At 40.0% G+C, this 19,796-nt stretch overlaps 1 protein-coding gene across 2 annotated transcripts in view; it reads right to left on the bottom strand.

The window, feature by feature from the left end:
- Window positions 1-19,796, bottom strand: part of camsap1b (calmodulin regulated spectrin-associated protein 1b) — a 29,567-nt gene that overhangs the window by 3,173 nt on the left and 6,598 nt on the right. The window contains exons 3-14 of one of the 2 annotated variants that reach the window (XM_017452183.3): window positions 19,356-19,618; window positions 15,170-15,331; window positions 14,458-14,532; window positions 7,827-7,968; window positions 5,115-5,254; window positions 4,902-4,998; window positions 4,575-4,740; window positions 3,570-3,661; window positions 3,365-3,443; window positions 1,004-3,251; window positions 781-917; window positions 209-423 (exon numbers count right to left, since the gene is read on the bottom strand). In XM_017452183.3, coding sequence (XP_017307672.2) covers window positions 209-423; window positions 781-917; window positions 1,004-3,251; window positions 3,365-3,443; window positions 3,570-3,661; window positions 4,575-4,740; window positions 4,902-4,998; window positions 5,115-5,254; window positions 7,827-7,968; window positions 14,458-14,532; window positions 15,170-15,331; window positions 19,356-19,618 — 3,816 coding nt within the window. Of the gene's footprint in view, window positions 1-208; window positions 424-780; window positions 918-1,003; window positions 3,252-3,364; window positions 3,444-3,569; window positions 3,662-4,574; window positions 4,741-4,901; window positions 4,999-5,114; window positions 5,255-7,826; window positions 7,969-10,009; window positions 10,131-14,457; window positions 14,533-15,169; window positions 15,332-19,355; window positions 19,619-19,796 lie in introns of those variants that run through there. The other variant, XM_053674297.1, reaches the window with a different exon arrangement.

The raw sequence follows: 19,796 nt of genomic DNA on the forward strand, positions 1-19,796 counted from the left end.
GAATTGTAAAAACATTGGACCACCTGCACCATAAGATCGTTCTGAGAAATCATTTGAACCGATCCTCTGGAATTCTCGCATTGTCACGGTCACTTGCTAGCATGAAAGTAGTATTACTGTATAATTGAGATGCATAAGGGGTCCAGTAAAGGCTCTCATACATGTTTTAAACATAAAGAAAGAAAGCGCAAGGAAAAACAAAACTTACTAGCAGGAGTGCACTTTGGAAGTGTCTCTGTGGAAAGCTCTTCCTTCATCACAGACTTTGGTCTCTGCTTCCTGGGCTTGGGTTTGGGTTTAGGCTTAGGCTGTTCCTGCTCTTCAGACAACTCTTGCTGTTTCCTTTTCAGGTACTCTTGTTTTATTAGCTCTCGTCTGATTTTCTCTTCCTCTTTTCTCATCCGCTCTTCTTCAGCTTTCCTCCTGGAAAGCAAAGATATTTTTATCAGATTCAATGAGTTTTTACCATGGCGAATAAGAAATCAGAAAAAAAAAAAAAACATTCTTACTAGACAGTGCAGCATAGAATCTGTTTTTACATGCAGCATGTTGCAGTATTTTTAATCTACTGCATGTACCTGCAGTAAACTATCTCACTCGAGTACTACATTATATGTTATACTTTAACATACAGGTAATATGTAAATGAAAGCTAGTGACATTATAATACTAACTTGCCCTAGGCAGCTTTCATTCATTAATAACCATATTAACATCTCTAGATTAAGCGTTCATGTTCATACACAAGTGTTCTAGATCATTATGGAGGTTGGGAAATACCTGGCTTCGTCCCTCTTAAGCTCACTTTCTGCCTCTAGCTGCTGCTTGCGTAGCCGAGCCTCCTCTGCTTTCTTCTGTTGTTTCAGGAGAAATGCTGCACGCTTTTTGGCCATTTCATCCTCTGCCTTCTGCTCATCCTGAAGAATAAAAAAACCCAAAAGTAACAAGTGAGTAAGATGCTATCTTTATCACTGCATGTATCTGAAGTGAAACAAGCCAATACCTTGAAGAAAAAGCCCATGCCAGTTTTCTTTTCTCCATCCAGTGCATCAGTAGGTACTTCTAATACATTAGAACTGTGCTCATCTGACTGGGCTATGACTGACATGTCCACATCGACCAGATTGGCCTTGTTGCACGAGCTGTTCTCAATCCCAGGACCAATGTCAAAGGATTCCTCAGGGTTCTGTAACGTACTAGGCATACTTTCATCGTAAGTCACTCCGAGTGCAACAGAGCTCGGTTCCCTTGAAACTGTACGCAAGTTAGCTTCGTCATGGAGATGGAATGTGGTCTTCGTTAGTGTCGCATCAGTTTGACTGACTGTCTCAGGCTCTGCTTTGGGGGTCCTGCCTCCTGGACTCACTCTAGCAGTGGGACTGTCAACGGGAGTGGGCGTAGATATTTTCTGCCCTTTGCTGTAGTCCTTGGATAGCTTCAGCTCAGAGGGTTTGGAGCGTAACCGTGCGGAGGTCAGCTTGGGGGGCTTACGAACTGCAGGGCTGCCGCTCGGCTCTACAAAATGAACAGCTGCTCGAACCTTTGGTTCATGTAAATTTCCTCGGTCATCGATAGGGGGTGGGGCAGCACCTGGAGGAGACTGGACGTTTTGCTTTATAAGTAGGTCCTGCTGGAGAGACAATTGCATCATCTGCTGCTGAATGCTGCTGATGGCCTCGTTAAGCATTTCTATGGAGCGGTTACACTCATTAAGGTCTATTTCCTCATCTACGTCTAAGGCACTAGATGGTGTAGCAGCTGCACTCCCCCACTCAAGGGATGCCTTCTCTGGCTCCTCAGTGCCTTTCGCCGTATCCCTCACAGCATCAAGACAGGAGTCGTCTTTCGATGACTGCTCTTTTTCTCCATTAAGCTTTTGGCCATTTTTCAAGTGGTCTAATCTGAAGGACTGAGGGAGTGTGTCACTCTTTCCTTTTTTTACTACATGCAGGAAGGCAGCTTTTCCGAGCTTGAGCCTTTGCCTAGCACACAAGAACTCCATCTTCTTCTTCTGAGTCTCAATGGCACGGCGCTTTTCTTCGAGCTGCATGTGTAACTGTACAAGCTCCGAAGCCAGCATATTGTTGTTGTCCTTGCCCTGCTGTGTAGGACTCTGGTCCCTTTTCACCCTCCATGAGGTGAGGGAAAAAGGGAAGATCTCAGAACCATCTGGCGTAGTCCTTTGCGAGCTGCTGGTGCTGGAGCGAATGTCTTGATTGCTGCCAAACTTCTGCATCTTTCGCTCTGCAAAGCTAGTCATTCTCACACTGCCACTAGCCACACTACTGACCTGTGACTGAACACTGAGAGCAGGGCTGGAGCACCTACTTCCTTCATCCTTATCCTCATGCTCCTTCACACTCAGGTCCTCTTGAAGCTTTGCAGATTCCTGATCCTCTTCACAAAACGGTCTCTTAGGTGGATGAAGTTCCTTGGTTAGTTCTGCATCCTGATCTTCAATCGTCTCCACAGTCTCTGTGTTGTCGTCAGGCAGTACACCCCAAGCTTGAACAGGCCTCTTGTCTTCAGCCACTGATGAGTGCAGGTAGAACCCAGGGGAATGTTCAGCAGACGACTCAACACTGTTTGGGGCTGCGTGTCTGAAGGCATGAGTTTGTCCAGCAGAGGGAGGCACAGATTCATTGGATTTGGGTTCAGAAGCTATCTCAAGATCTGAGATGGAGCTGGCGTTGAAGGTCCGATTAAGATTGTATGTAGGTCTTCGCTTAGCTGAAGAGTTGGGACCCTCTCCAGCACCACCCCTCCGTGCTGACCCACGCTGACGTCCCTCTCCTGACTCTTCCTCCTTATTTAAGCATACAGACTTTTCTTTTGCTGGTTTAAGGACAGCAGGCATCAGTGGTTCCAGGTAGAAACTGGCTGTTCTGGAATCTGAAGGAGATTCCTCCTGTCTTCCCCGTGAGCTTGTTTTAGCACTAGGGGTAGCAGACCGGTGTTCTACATCCGATGAGTTTGACAAAGTAACCTCATTTTTAGACGACTCCTCCCGAATAACAGTCATCGTATCATCTGCTTCATCCATGTTAACATTTAGAAGAAGTCCATGACCATTACCATTGACTCGTCGAGGACCACCCTGGCTTGGATGACCCTGGTGTATGGGCGTGACAGTAGAGGCCAGGCTGTCCTCACTGATGGAGCATGTGAGGCTAGCACTGTCACCTGAGGCCAAGTCTGCATCAGTGTCCACGGCACAGTGGAGAACATAGCGATTCAGCTGGGAGAGTGGCCTGGTTAGGATTACAAGCGAAACAGGTCATACAATGGTCAAGTCATTAACAGTACAGAGTAAAGCATGTTAACTGATGCAAACATCAAAAGACAAAATTTGTTTTTCTTATACCTTTGTCTTTTTTCTGACCAGGCCACAGACCCTCGAGAGTGACTTTCCTGTGTCAGCGAATTAGAACGATTTCTACAGCCTGTAACAACAAAACACAAAATAGGACATCAGATAAATATCTCTTCTAGATTTCACTGTTTGACAAAACCACTGTGAAAAAGAATTCAAAAGCCTCAAAAAAAAGTTGCTAATTCTAGTGTCCTACCTGATACATCCTCTCCCTGCTGAGCTTTTTGCTGCCTCTGTCTCAGTGGTAAAAGTGGATGTGAGGGGCTGAAGGTGGAATTCCCTTTATTACTGAAACAGACAAAATTGTTGCCATGTCACCAAAAAACTAAATCAGGGCAAAGGATATCCAAGCCCACTTACGCCCAATATCTAATCTTAACTGACACTACACATCTCTCTTGTGGCTGGACAACTAGTTTTTCATCTGCTTAAAATCCTTAATTAGGACAGAATGTACTCTCACCCTAAATGTGACCAAAACACTCCACTGCTACAATTAGCCTGACGTTTGCGTGCTTAATACTGTATGGTACGTGTAATCCACATCAATGTTTATGCACATGCAAGGAGTGATATTTAATGACAACACGGGAGACGCTTTTAATCACCTGTTTAAAATAGTGTATATTTATAACAAGTCATAAATTATGCCAGTGTGAGCACTTATTGACCTAAAGGTGAGAAACAAAGGAGTTACTCTGCTTCACAACACAAGTTGGAGGCCCATCCCACTCTCCTCTTTTGTATGTTGATTTGGTTATAATCGTGATACTCAAGATAAATTATATAAAAAAAAACAAGAAAAGAAAGGCAGGTGTATAGAGGATCACAGATAATCTAACAGAAAGCAACTGATAAAGGCTTCAGTGACTGAACGCAAACAAGATTTGTTATGATCATATTTTAAAAAGTTATTTAACTCTGCTTTATGAAATACTGCACGAACCTATTTAGGAGTTCATTAACACACAGTTATAATAAACTTGTGATTTTTTTCCCCCTACATACAGACAAAGTTTTGAGGTTTAAACATTTTACATGAATAAGCTTTGTTTTGTTTTTTTTAACACAGAGCAACTTTTCGAAAACGTGAGTGATGATTGTGTTTGACCACACACACACACCCATACAATCAGATTATATTAGCCTATACCGAGATGAAAGGTTTATGCACGAAGAAATGAGGGATTTCAAGACTTACGACGGATCAGATTCCTCAGTGTGCAGGAAGTACCTGTTACACACTTCGGGGCTGTTTGGGACAGGATGAGCTGAATCGGTTCCAGGTGAGAGCAGGAAGCTTCGTTTGGTAGCGTTGGAGATGGGCACGGAGGGCCGGGAGCTCTTCGATTGCGTCACTGCTCTTGCTGTAAAGAGATGCATCAGATGCAGAGAAATCTAGTCATTTTAAACCTAATGGAACAAACCATGTTAAACACATTCACACATTATAAACACTGCACAGAAACAATGGATGAGCACATAGAAAAACAGCTTTAAAAACATCCACAAATTATGCATTTCTCACCATCTTTCAATTCCTGCACATCCCTTGGGTGGACAAACTCAGGCTTCACAAACTCAAACCACCAAAAAAGTTCTGCGATGAATACCATCACATTGTGCTGAAAAATACGGGGAAAATAACAGAGGATAAGCAGTACACAGGGTCTATAGGGGGGAGAAAGAAAGAAAGAAAAAGGCCATATACAAAGCAAGTATATATAGTCAAATTTCTTACTTTGAGCACCAGAGGTGAATACAGCATGTCTTCTAGTGTTAAATAGAAACTTTTATTTAGGTACTCATTGGCAAACTCCTTCAGTAGCTGGATATTATACAGGCTGTCTGCTATTGAGGTGACTTCCTTCAAGCAAATATCTGTATGGCAGAAAAGATAAAGTTACCAAACAGGTTCTGATGTAGTTAGCATCATTTTCAAATCACACTTGCCAGCACTTATACACCTGGCTGGCCACTTTTATAGGAACACCTGTACACCTGCCAATCAGCCAATCAGCCAAACTGCATAAACTCATACAGATACAGGCCAAGAGCTTCAGCTAATGTTCACATCAAACATGAGAATAGGAGGAAAAACGTAATCTCCCCAAAATAGCCCAGATTACATTGGAAAAACATCATCTGGGCTTTTCCCAATCGTCAGTCCAATTTGTGTTAGTCTTTGCCCAATGTACCCTCAGATTCCTGTTCATGGATAATGGTGGAATCTAATGTGTACTTTAGCTGTAGTAGCCTACAGCGGTGCTTGAAAGTTTGTGAATTGTAGAATTTTCAATATAGCTGCATAAATATGACCTAAAACATCATATTTTCACACAAGTCCTAAAAGTAGATAAACAGAACGCAATTAAACAAATGAGACAAAAATATTATACTTGGTCATTTATTTATTGAGGAAAATGATCCAGTATTACACATTGGAGAGTGGCAAAAGTATGGGAACCTAAGCTTTCAGTATCTGATGTGACCCATTTGTGCAGCAATAACGGCAACTTAACATTTCCAATAACTGTTGATCAGTTCTGCACATTGGCTTGGAGGAATTATATCCCATTCCTCAGTACAGAACAGCTTCACCTCTGGGATGTTGGTGGGTTTCATCACATGAACCGCTTGCTTAGGGACCTTCCACAACATTTCTAATGAATTTACATCAGGGCATTGACTTGGCCATTCCAAAACATTAACTTTATTTTTCTTTAACCGTTCTTTAGTAGAACGACATGTGTGCTTAGGGTTGTTGTCTTGCTGCATGACCCACTTTCCACTGAGATTCAGTTCACGGACAGATGTCCTGACATTTTCCAACAGAATTCAATGGAATAATTCATTGTTCCATCATTGTTCCAGAATTCATTGTTCCATCAATGATGGCAAGCCATCTAGGCCCAGATGCAGCAAAACAGGCCCAAACCATGATACTACCACCACCATGTTTCACAGATGGGATAAGGTTCTTATGCTGGAATGCGGTGTTTTCCTTTCTCCAAACATGACCCTTCTCATTGAAACCAAAAATTCTATTTTAGTCTCATATGACCACAAAACATTTTTCCAACAGCCTTCTGACTTGTCCATGTGGTCTTTAGGCAGTTCTGTATGAAGTGCAGTGGCTTTCTCCTTGCAACCCTGCCATGCACACCATTGTTGTTCAGTGTTCTCCTGATGGTGGACTCATGAACCTTAGTCAACGTGACCGATGCCTTTAGTTGCTTAGAAGTTACCCTGGATTCCTTTGTGACCTTATGGACTATTACATTTCTTGCTCTTGGAGTGATCTTTGTTGGCGGACCACTCCTGGGGAGGGTAATAATGACCTTGAATTTCCTCCATTTGTACATAATCTGTCTGACTGTGGATTAGTGGAGTCCAAACACTTTAGAGATGGTTTTGTTTCAACCTGATTGTCATCAAAAACTCTTTTTCTGAGGTCCTCAGAAATCTACTATATTCATGCTATGATACACTTCCACAAACGTGTTGTGAAGATCAGACTTTAACAGATTCCTGTTCTTCAAATAAAACAGGGCGCTCACTCAAACCTGATGGTCATCCTACTGATTAAAAACACCTGACTAATTTCAACTTCAAATTAAATACTAATCCTAGAGGTTCATATACTTTTTCCACTCACAGATATGTAATATTGGATCATTTTCCTCAATAAATAAATGACCAAGTACAATGTTTTTGTCTCATTTGTTTAATTGGGTTCTCTATGTCTACTTTTCAGACTTGCGTGAAAATCTGATGAGGTTTAAGGTCGTATTTAAGCAGATATATAGACAATTCTAAAGGTTTTACCACACTTCAAGCACCACTGTATCTGTTTGAAGTTTCAGCATGCTGTGCATTCTGACATGCTATTCTGTTCACCAGGGTTTTAAGTTTATATTTGAGAGTAGACTTCCTGTCAGCTCAGACCAGACTAGCCATAGTCCTTTTGCATCAACAAGGCATTTCCACACACAGAACACTTGCTCACTGCATGTTTTTTTTTTTTATTCCCCATTCTGTGTAAACTCTAAAGATTGTTGTGTGTGAAAATCCCAGGAGATTATCAGTTTATGAAATACTCAAAAACATACCACAGTCAAAGTCACTGAGAGAACCTTGTTTCTGATGTTTGATGGGACATTAACCGAAGCTCTTGACCTGCATCCTCATTTTATGCACTGCAGCCACATGACTGATCGGATAACTGCATGAAAGAGCAGGTGTAAAGGTGTTCATATAATATTGTCCAGTTAGTGTATAATCAGTCAATAGATGTTTCCAAAAGACCACACATGCCCAAAGAAAGGTATCTAAAGTTTAAAAAAGAAGAAGACCAGTAGCATGAAAAGGCAGAAAAAGCTGCAGTAAACAAACTAAATGTAGTCTACATCCTGGAACAAAGCATATTTAAGTCTCTATTCAGACAGTTTACCATCAAGCTTCATAAGGTCTGGGCAGTAGTAGTGGACTACAGTCAGTAGGGCAGCACCATCACACACATCCCTCATAAGATCCTCCAGCAGGGGAAAGTGGGGAAGTGGACGACCTGAGGCGTGTTCCCGTCTATAGCGTACCTGAACAGGCAAGAGAAGAGACCGGAACAGGGCGGCTTGGCCAACAAGTTCTAACTAGAATTAACAACGTATATAACAAAAATCTTTCAAATAGTGCCACATCAAGCTTTTAAGAAGAACCAACTCAATTCCTTTAAATAAACTCTGTTAATAATTAGAATTTTATTCATAACAGGTATACATTTAGCTGCATAGCTGTAACAGGACTTACTAATCTTAGCTAGTATGGAGGGTATACCCCTTAGGAAGTGATATATAATACAGTCCCATCCAAAAGTATTAAAATGGCAAGTTCTAATTTTATTTGTATTTTTTTTAGCCAGTATACTGAAGACATTTGGATTTCAAGATGAATGAGACCGTAGACTAGAATTTCAGCTTTACATCTAGATGTGTAACTTAGAACATGGCACCTTTTGTTAGAAACCACCTGTTTTTCAAGTGATCAAATACACTGTGAAAATGTGATTGACAGGTATTTCTTGTTGCCCAGGTGTGCCCTGTTAGACTGATTGGTTAAACAATTAAATGCTCTGATTGTCTACTCATAGTTTGGGCTCTGGGTTTTGGCTGTGAAGACTGCAATTGTTGTTAAAAAGGATAAACCAACTTGAAGACCGGAGAGCTGTCTATGGGAGAAAAGCAAGCCATATTCAGAGCCATTGCACAAGCACTGGGCATAGCCAATACAACAAATTGGAATGTCCTGGGGGGACACTGGTGTACTAACAAACAGACATCAAGCAGGCCAGCCAAGGAAAATAGCAGCAGTTGATAGGGGCAGGAATAAAGGTACCACAATCCACCATTTGACGACTTTGGGAACAGAATTACAGAGGCCACACCACAAGATGGTGTCAGTGGGTCTCCGACTTGATGCGGTTAATGCAAGCAAGAGATATGCAACCAAATATTAAGTGTTATTTACTTTAAGACTATCTGTTCCTATACTTTGCTCACGTAAAAATTGGGTGGTCTGCCACGTTCTAAGTTCTATTATACATATCTAGATGTAAATATCAGGAAGTGAAAGCTGAAGTTCTGATCTATAGACTCATTCTTTTTTTCACCTCAATCCCAAATGTCTTCAGTGTATACCATAAACAAAAGTATTGGCCTTGCTGTTCAAATACTTTCAGATGAGACCGTATACGTGCACATTCCAACTGAAGTTTTTTTTGCAATAGAATCCATACCCAGAGCATAGCTTCAAATAAAAAGACATACCAAATACACACATTAACTTGCTTTGCTAAATTCAAGATTCAAGGTTGTCCGTTCCACAGCAAACCGATACTTGACCAGAGTTAAGAACCATTTCAGCAATTTTACATATGAATGTCCAATTTAAAAACACTGCACATTTAGTTAGACAGGATGAGGAACGGTCATCCCTGACTCAGCTAAAACAGCTATCTAAAACACAGCGTAGCCACATACACACACACACACAAACACACACACACACACACACACACAGTGAGGGCTATAATAGAGCAGGAAGTGAGTGAGGAATACAGTATGGACATGGAGGATTTAGAAGCATTGTCCCATGTGTGGATTACATGACAGCCTCTAGCATGCAATGGTTTAGGGGTGCTAGCATGAGTTCAGGGGCTAGCGGCACATGGAGTGAGAGCGCAATGGCAGATATACATATTAAAAGACCTCGATAGCGTCAGAGGGTGCACACCGCAAGTCACTGCTCCAATAGCCTGCATCGATTCAATCCTATTTTTAGAGATTGTTTTCTTTAAGACATGCGAGGTGTTTTTGTTTTGTCCGATTTTTCTTAAATAATTTAAAACGAAGTCCGTTACAATTGTACAGCGCTTTCAAATGACACTTGCATAGGTGAGCTCAGGGACACTTTTATTTGTTTACAGAGCTGGACTCTTCTCTATCAAATACAATTTGATAGAATTTGATTCCAAAACAAACAAAAAAGGAAAACTGAACATTAAGGTCTGGCCAGTCAAATGTAGTGAGTTAAATTAGTACATAAATTAATGTATTGTAAACAATCACTAAAATCACTTACATTTCCATGATCACAATGTTGAAAACTCAAAATGATATACATTTTAACATCAATGTCCCCACTGTCAGCATGGACACTCCTGCACGGTCAGCTACCCAAATTCCTAAAAGCCAGTTTAATCCCAAACGCTCCTGATGGTATGCAGACTCTTTGTACATGTTTAAGAAAATAAAGAAGGATTAAAAACAACAGAAAAAAAAAAAAAAAGCAATGATGTACTTTTGTATGTAGGGCTGTGACAGTGGCAGTTTTATACCACCACGGTTGTTAATATATATATAAGTTTATAGGCGTAAATTAAACAAAAACCTAAATATAAAAAAAATGAAATGAGGCTTTATTTTAGCAAAAAAATACAGCCATTTTTTGTCGTGTTGATGCAATAAGAAAGAGCTGTGGGATATGGTATAGAGGAGATGTGAAAAAGTGAAACACGCACGTTTCGCTGAGGTGTACTTTATTTCTTTTACAAGTGTAGTATACCACAAGCCTATAAAACTGAAGGAAATACCAGTAGGACGGAAACCTAAATAACATGTTAAAAAGCTAAATATTAAATAAAATTGAAAATGTGGTCAAGTGACATGCCTGGAGATATATCCTGAGATTTGTAGGCTAGTGCTTGCCCGTTTAACACTTATATAAACCCCCCCCCCACAAAGCAGACAAATGACTTCATCCAAATTTAATGGATCAGCTCGTTCGTTAGGTACAAATCCAAAATGTTCCCAGATCGCAGACTTAACATTTGGTTTCCCCAAAAGATCCATCGCAGTGGCAGATCCCGAAGTGAAATCGCAAAAGTCGCCTGGCTGGATTTTGCCGCGCTCAAACAAACCCGCACCAAACTAACAGACAACACCATTTAAGGCGTTTGATTATGATTACGTAATGTGTATTAATATAAAATCTCCCGCTATATGGAAGGCTATAAATACAAATGGATATAGCAACTGTTATTATTATTATTACACTTATACAAAATGTTGTACTTTGTACTTGTCATAGTGCGCACTCAAGCAGAAACATTACGTGACACTCCCCTGCGATTGTCATGACCACCGACACCGACGAAGGTTTGTTTGTAGGTGCATTTTTTTTGTTATAGCGTGCATTCTCGGTGGGCAGACGTTCACATTTCGTCCAAGGGGCCTAACGTCACTTATGTATAGCATGACATAATCAGCTATGTAAGTCTCCAATATATACAGTGCCCTCCATTAATATTGGCACCCTTGGTAAATATGAGCAAAGAAGAAGGTGAAAAACCGTCTTTATTGTTTAACATTTTGATCTTTTGTTCAGAAAATTTGCAAAAATTCTCTGCTCTCATGGTTATCAAACAATTGCAAACACCAGAGGTTTATCCAAAAAAAAATTATTATTTGTAAAATATAGGTGTGCCACAATTATTGGCACACCTATGAATTCATATGAGAAAAATACATTTGAGGTATATACCCATTGTTATTTATTTAAAAAAAAAAATTTAGTAAACCTGGGTGACTAGGAACAAAAAATTGTTCAACCATGACTTCCTGTTTCACAGGGGTATAAATATGAGGTAACGCATACGCCAAATTCCCTTAGTCATTCATAACATTGGGTAAGACCAAGGAACATAAGCTGTGATGTGCAGCAAAATGTTGTTCAGCTTCACAAAAGGTGAGGATGGTCAGAGTGGCCAAAAAATCTCCAAGGATCACAGTTGGAGAATTACAGAAGTTAGGTGTGTCTTGGGGTCAGAAAGTCTCCAAAACTACAATCCAAAGTCCCCTACATCACCACAAGTTGATTGGAAAGGTTTCAAGAAAAAAAACATCTACTCTCATCCAAAAACAAACTCAAGCATCTTCAGTTTCCTATACACTACTGGAACTTCAAATGGGATCAGGTTCTATGGTCAGATGAATCCTAAACAGGTGGTTTTGGCACAAACAGAGAGGCAGCCATATGGAAAAGTACCTCATGTCCATGGTTAAATAAGGTGGTGGCTCTTTAATGTTTTGGGGCTGTTTTTCTGCCAGAGGACCTGGACATTTTGTTACATGGAATCATGGACTCTATCAAATATCAACAGATATTAAATGAAAACCTGACTGCCTCTGCCAGAAAGCTTAAAATGGGCCGTGGCTGGATCTTCCAGCAGGACAATGATCCAAAAGATCAAATACAACAAAATCAACACAAAAATGGTTTACTGACCACAAAATCAAGGTCCTGCCATGGCCATCCCAGTCCCCTGACTTGAACCCCATAGAAAACCTGTGGGGTGAACTGAAGAGGAGAGTCCACCAGCGTGGACCTCAAAATCTGAAGGATCTGGAGAGATTCTGTATGGAGGAATGATCTCAGATCCCTCGCCATGTATTCTCCAACCTCATCAGGCATTATAGAAGACTCAGAGCTGTTATCTTCGCAAAAGGGAGGTAGTACAAAGTACTGACTAAACGGGTGCCAATAATTGTGCCACACACATATTTAACAAAGATATTTTCTGTGTTTTGTTTGCAATTGTTTGATATTCATGAGTGAGGAGTACTTTTGTTAATTTTCTGAACAAAAAAATCAAAAGGTTAAACAATAAAGACAAGTTTTCACACTCATATTTATCAAGGGTGCCAATATTAGTGGAGGGCACTGTATATCTGTGAGACCGAATGCAAGTGGATTAAACATGTTTGTTTAAAGTTAAGTTTAAAGAAACTTAACTTTAAAGAAAAAACAAACAGAATGAATGATTCAATCGTACAGAGATGTACAACAAAGCTTAAAAACGGGAAAAAAAAATTAAATAATAAATAGCCTGAACACCAGTTGAACTGATCCACACTATACTACAGGTTTAGGCTACATATAAACAGCATATGTAATACATATAATTAAATAAATAAGTATTTAAATGAGGAATTGAAGGTTATGTTTAGTAATAACAGATTATCTATAAAATAATAATAATAATAATAATAATAATAATAATAGCACTTCTGATCTGGTTTACATATCTTACATGCAAAACTGTTAAAATTAATTTCCAAGCATTTATCAAATAAATAAATAAATACATTTTAACAACTGCTAAAACTTGGCCATTGTACCATTTTTCTTTGGAACCCAGAAAGAGGATCACAAGCAATGATGGACAAATCATAAATTCATTAACTAGCCTACTAGGCAAGTGAAAGCAAATCCGGTCAGAAACATAAGTAACAATTTTCATACTTCCAGGTTCAATGTAAGGGGGGGGGCAAATAAATTAAAAAAAATTAAATAAAAAAACAAACAAACACTATTCCTGCAAAAAATCCCTTACTGACTAAAAGTGTTTGCTATCATCTAGCTATGATCCTTTCATCATTATTAAAGATATCAATCTGAATAGCTCAGTCTTCCGTATGAATAAATTCATCTAGTAATATATTTGTTTAAAGGTCAGGCAGTGCCTTAGCCGATGTGTGTCGTGCAGCAGACAGAATGAGTAACGTGCGCTATAGTTACTGCATCGAGGTGTGTTTCTCCACTGTAAAACACATTACATTTAAACATACGGTTGAAAAACGTGTTGTCTTTTTCTCAAAGATGTAAGAGAGAAGGAAAAACACTGGCACTCACTACATCACCAGCTTACCGACCCAATATGTCCGCCTAGCAACTACGAAGATATATAAACATATTCATATAGAAAAAAAAATGCAAAGATAAGAAACGATTAAAAGTAATACAGGCTAACAATTGAGGACAACATGACTGGATTTTGTCCTGAGGTAATGCAAGAGCATCTACAGATGATTAAATCATTATACAGCCTAAAAGCAATGGAGTCAGAAAGAATGGACCAAAAGCTGGGATGGCGCAGATTTTCTACACACACACACACACAGGAATGCATTTGGGCTCAGGGGAGTGGAAGGCTGATATTGTTGGGTGATTATTGGACAGCATGAGCCGCTAGGCATCAGCGTTTCCCACTGTAATTCACTGCAAAGCCTCAATGGTAGGGTGTGTATGTGCACACATCAACACACTAAATGCGTGCAGTGGTGGAGATGATTGCGCTGGCAGCAAACTTACAGGTACTAGCTTCCAATACCACTTTGAGGGAGACTATCCAAGTAGCGAGAGAGGAAGGTAGAAGGAGAGAGATGTGAGGGGGGGTAGACAGGAATGTACAGTCAGAGAAAAGGAAAAAACAGAACTGACACTGCTAGCAGAGAGCAAGCAAAAGCGAGAGAGAGAGAGAGAGAGAGAGAGAGAGAGAGAGAGAGAGAGAGAGCGCACAGGAGGGGGTTGGGACTGGTAATAGGGATCTTTTCTCTGTTACAGTGAAGACAGTCCAAAGAAACAAGAGACTACCAAAACACTGGTACTATAGTACACATAGTATCACTGCACCTTTTCTGAACTTACAGAAAGTGTGAAAGTAAATGAAGAGAAGAAAAGGGCGATACCTTCTGATGACTGGGAGAATCCAGAAGATTCACTTTGTATTCCTTTTCAGAGATCTCCCTCATTTTCAAGTTCACCTGAAGTGTTAAACACTGAAATATTAATATCAAACATAACGCAACGGACTGCTTTCCTAGACAATCAGGTACACCTTCTACACCCGGCGTAAACCACTCCTCCATTACATTAAGTGCACCTACACAGCAGTTTTACAACAAACCATTCATTATCACTGGAAATAATGACATCTCACAATGCTGCATTGCATAAATTACCATTTATCATGTCTTGCCTTGTGCAGGTTTTGGTACCAAAGTCTAAAAGGTAAGCCAAACTTTAGTAATGTTCCAATATTTTATGCAAATAAATGGATCTTATTCCTAAGCACTATGAATACTGTCTCGCTTTTAGACATGTACACTAAACAGTGACAAAGAGGGGGAAAATCCAACAAAACTCTTCGTTGTTTTTCTCTTAATTATCTGTAAGATAATTTTATTACTGTGACACGTTTTGTATCGGCTTAAAAGGCTCCTTTACAGGGAGACAAATTCACCGTTTTACTGACATCAGGAAAATATACCCAACAATTCTGCTCAAACAACTATGACGAGGTGTTTATCTCAGCCACCCACAATATCATTACCTTGTTATGCAACAGACAAGACAAATCTATTTAACTGCAACACAAAAATTCCCCATCGTTCCCGTTACCTTGTTAATCCAGAAGATCATGGCGTCCTCCAAGTCAAAGGGAAGCTCTTTAGAGGCGCTGAAGGTAGAGAAGCGCTTCACACAGGTCACCACTTTCTCAATGCTGATCATCTCCACCGTGTAGGCAATCATCAGGGCATCAATCATAGGCATGTGTGAGCTCTATCACACAGTTAAGAAACCAACAGTCAGCACAGCAATGTTTTTGGCGAATACCAAAAAAAAAAAAAAGTCACACACTGAGCTCATATTCCATATTCATGCACAAAGGCAAACAAACCACAGTACTACTCTCTTAACTGCAACGGCCGACACATATTACAGCACGCTGGCAAGCATTCATAATGACATCATACATCCAAAAAGCCTAGGACACTTCAGACGCTATGCAATGGCATTTGAATGAAACTAGTCAGGTCCAGAAGTGTACTCAGGTCTAGAAGTGCATCCCTGAACAAACCACCTAAGACTTCTTTGCAAGCTGAAGTTAAAAGTAGATGGCTGGTGCACCGAGCATTTTTTCCCCAAGTGGCTACAATCCTAATTATGTCAATTAAAGTGCGCTCATCATTTATGAGATTATCATAAATAAAAGTAAGAGAGACTAAAAGCCAGGAAACAAATCTTGGCCATTAGTCTGTACTGAACATGTAAATATTTGTGCATGCTGCCCAAATATACACCTACTGCCTAGTTATACAACAAGACACTGAAGTCAATATCAAATTAATGAGCTACTTTTTAATTAGAAGGTCATAAGGCCAAGTGCAATAAAGCCTAAATATTATAAAGGACAGATATGCAGACATCATAACATTTTCCTTTGTGGCATTAAGTGTTAAAATTAAATCTGTAATTCTGCAGTAAAATAAAGAACTACAGGCTACATGATGCAAAATCACAAAATTACAAGACTGGCCTTTTATTCCACACAGATCTATCAGCTCAGTTATACACAGCATTTCTTGGAGATTAACATCCTCCTTCATCCAAAGGAAATCTGTTTGCCAAGGAAGATAGTAAAAGGTAATCTATGCCAGAAGACATATATACATTCAGACTAAAAAATAAAAAAGCATCAAATTTGTTGTTTTTGACAGGATTTTTTCACAGGCGTTTGAGTCTCCAGACTGGTCAGAGTGTCAAATCTCTACCATATTCTATCAAGAAACAAGACGAGATAAAAGAATAATAATAATAATAATAATTTAATGCAATGGCACACTGGAATCTGGAACACATAACAGGCAAATACACCAGAAAACACAAAAGAGCTTAATTTCTTGTGTCCAAAGATGCAAATGTAGGCCATGAAGCACCAGTGCACAGGGAAATTGTGTTGGGAACATGGTCATGCTGGAGGAAATCTGGAGCATAAAGTCCAAGTGCTTCTAATATTTTGTGTGTGCGAGTGTGTGTGTGTGTGTGTGTGAGAAACTGCCGTGTCAAAATGGAAACGAATAATACATTCATAAATATAATATGGGATGTTATCACGGTCATAAACAAAACAGCAGTGTTTTATCACAACCTTAACAGACCAGCTCAGACCACAGTTAGATCCAAAAGAAAGCACTTTTCGTGGTTGGGATTTTACAGCGAAGTGAGCAGCCTATGCTTAGTACGTGAAATTAGTCACTCTTTTGTGTTCGTTAAAGAAGTGGTTAAATGACATGTTTGTATCTGTTGTCCCTACGGAGACTGAAAATCAGCACAAAATCCAGTGGTATAATAGCCATGTCAAAAAGAGACTATAATCACAACACCAGAACATAATAACTGTTTACAAATATTTAATAACTGTACAGTTTATACTTTTGACGTACTGCATCAGCATGCTGTAAAAACCCAGCACTGGAACAGTTCATTCACTTTCACTGTACAGAACCCAACCCTGAAAGTACACTCGTTACCATGTTTGTTTACAGCAGGGTTGTCATGGTAACCGGTCTCTCATTAATCATGCTTGTTTCCTGCTTTTTGCCCTGCTCTCATCACATATTATAAGCTATTTATAAATGAAGTACTACTAAACTTCTTCAGACTAAATATGGCTAAATATTTCCCCCGACGTGCCATGATCGCATGTGATTGGTGGAAATACCCAGCCTGAGTACAAAGCAAAGACAAAAACGACAGTGCAGAACACCACAGCAAAATGATTCACATTTTGGTGCGTTTTGCCATTTAAAAAAATTCCTTTATGATATAGTCTGCATGTTGTCGTTTTCTTCTTCATTTTGCGCTCACTCTGTGCTGAAACTATTTAGGCTGCCTCTTACCTTCACTAATTTATTTGTAACCAATCCCCACATTCATAATTCTGTACTTTCAGTAATCTGCAGTAGGGGATGTCACGAAAACCGATACTTCGGTACCAACATTCTTAAAACGTGACGGTATTTGTTTTTCTGCAGTAGTATTTGTACCGTTGGTGATGAAGGTACCGAAGTGGCAATTCTTCTGGAACTGAAGGGGGGCAGCAAATATGAGCAAGTGTTTTAGTCAGTCCACAAGTGGTGAAGAAGAACGCCTACAAGCACATGGGGAAAAACTACAGAAGACGACGACAGGTTTAGCTCCACCCCAACTCGTTGAGACGAAAGTTGGTAAGAGTCAAATATGAAAATACTTTGCATTCGAGGCGGATGACAACAAACATATAATTGATGCTGTGAAGCCGGTGTGCAAACGATGCTAGCGTTCATTTCAAACAAAGCGAGGAAACACCTGGAATTTGGTGAAGCACCTGAAAGACGGTCCTATATTATGTTTGTTTGAGGCAGCTGGCATTGTAGTCATGAAACCAGCTAACGTTATGCTCCATGTAATGTTAGCGATAGCCAGTTATTTCTTAACGATGCTAACACATTGCAGTGTTATAAACTACCTCCGAATGGGCCACCGTGCATCGCCATTCAGCCCGTGTCCTGTCAGCTAAATGTAGCCTAATGTCACTAATAATTATTCAAACATTCATGCATTTAATAAATCTTTTTGGCCTGCCACCATATCAGTGAATTTAAACTAATGCTTGCATTCAGAGTACAAGGGGTGTGTGTGTGTTTAGTTGTGCACCTTAGCACATGTAGCCTCCACTGTTTTATTAGTCAGACAGTGTTTGATAACTAAAAAAATCCCCCTCTCTCTTTTTTTGCCAGTATTAGACAGAGAAGGATGTCCTCCAGGAGAGTTTTTAATTTTATTTTTAAAAATGTTTTCATGGTTTTTTTTTTTAAACCACACAGTGGTATCGACTTTGGTATTGAGAATCGTGTACTTTTGCATGTATCGATTATCAACTACTAGATTTTTAGTATCGTGACAACCCTAATCTGCTGTAATTTTTCTTACCCATAGGACACGTAACTGTAAACAGAATTTAAAAATCGTGCTTAACGTTAGGCTGTTTATAAAGTGGTACGTCTCTCTGGTTTTCTATGCATTATCATTCCCAAAATAAAAGATCACACTCAACAAATTAACACCAATTACATGTTCTCTCTACTTTGTTTGGGTTGCTTTAAGTATGGTACTAAAAGTGCTGGTGCAATACTGGTCATGACAGATTCACACAAAGCAAATATCAACTCAATTATACAAACTCATAGCCAGTAACAATCAGGCTCTGTCAAACAGGTTCATGTGGGTTAAGCCACATAAAGCCTTGTACTGGGTGTGGACTCGATCAAAAACATTTGCATCTACAGTGATAAAGCCACAGGTGGGTGGACAGTGCTGAATCACCAGCACTTTCAATTTCTAATCACTGCAGACTTAAAGCACAATGACAGAAGTCAATGTAATCCACTGCTTTTCTAAGCTTTTAGTAGAAGTTCCTGCTTTAATGTTTGCACTGGTGAAAGAGATATTAACAACAGACAGCCAAAAAAAACCCCAAAGCACACGCTTTCTCCTTCCTGCCTTGTTGGTCTGGAGATAAGGCATGTTACTACAGGAAAACTTCCGCACACAGAAGAACAGACTCTAGCCACGCGATGCCATATTTCCTTCCTCCCAGTGCATCTGTCACTGAAGATCACGGCTTGTAGCAATCATCGCAAGCTATATTGCAGTGCAGTGACTTTCCGACACATCGCATTTGGACCCTTTCTGCATCCCATTCGTCCCAATTCCATCAGCTAAAGAAAGAAAGTCAGACAATGCAGGTAGACTCAACTCTCACCATTTTGATTGGCTGACACGTGAGGTCGCCATCTGTGACCGGGGTGTCATCTCCCTCCATGACATAGATGCCTTTGCGAGACATAGCCTGGATGACTGACTGGTGGGACTGAAGGGAGGCCGCCTGGTCCCCTTTGAGAATGAGTCCGCACACACGACAGTAGAGCTCAGAAGACAACAGCAGCCTGATCACAGGAGGCTTAATGTGCTCCTGCTCATACTGGTCTGTGTAGAAGGGGTCCCGCATGTCCTCTGGGATGTGATCTGAAAAATAGGTAAATGGAAAATAAATGAGAAATAAAGACTAATGAAGTTATAACACTGAATTGGCAGCCTGATTTAAGCTGGTTAATAAGTAGACCCAAGTGTCCATAAAGCACAGCCAGGATGTACAAGATAACCCACCATTATCAAATTAAATGCTATATGGCCCCCATAAATA

This window comes from Ictalurus punctatus, chromosome 22, assembly GCF_001660625.3.
Source record: "Ictalurus punctatus breed USDA103 chromosome 22, Coco_2.0, whole genome shotgun sequence".
Lineage (NCBI taxonomy): Eukaryota > Metazoa > Chordata > Actinopteri > Siluriformes > Ictaluridae > Ictalurus > Ictalurus punctatus.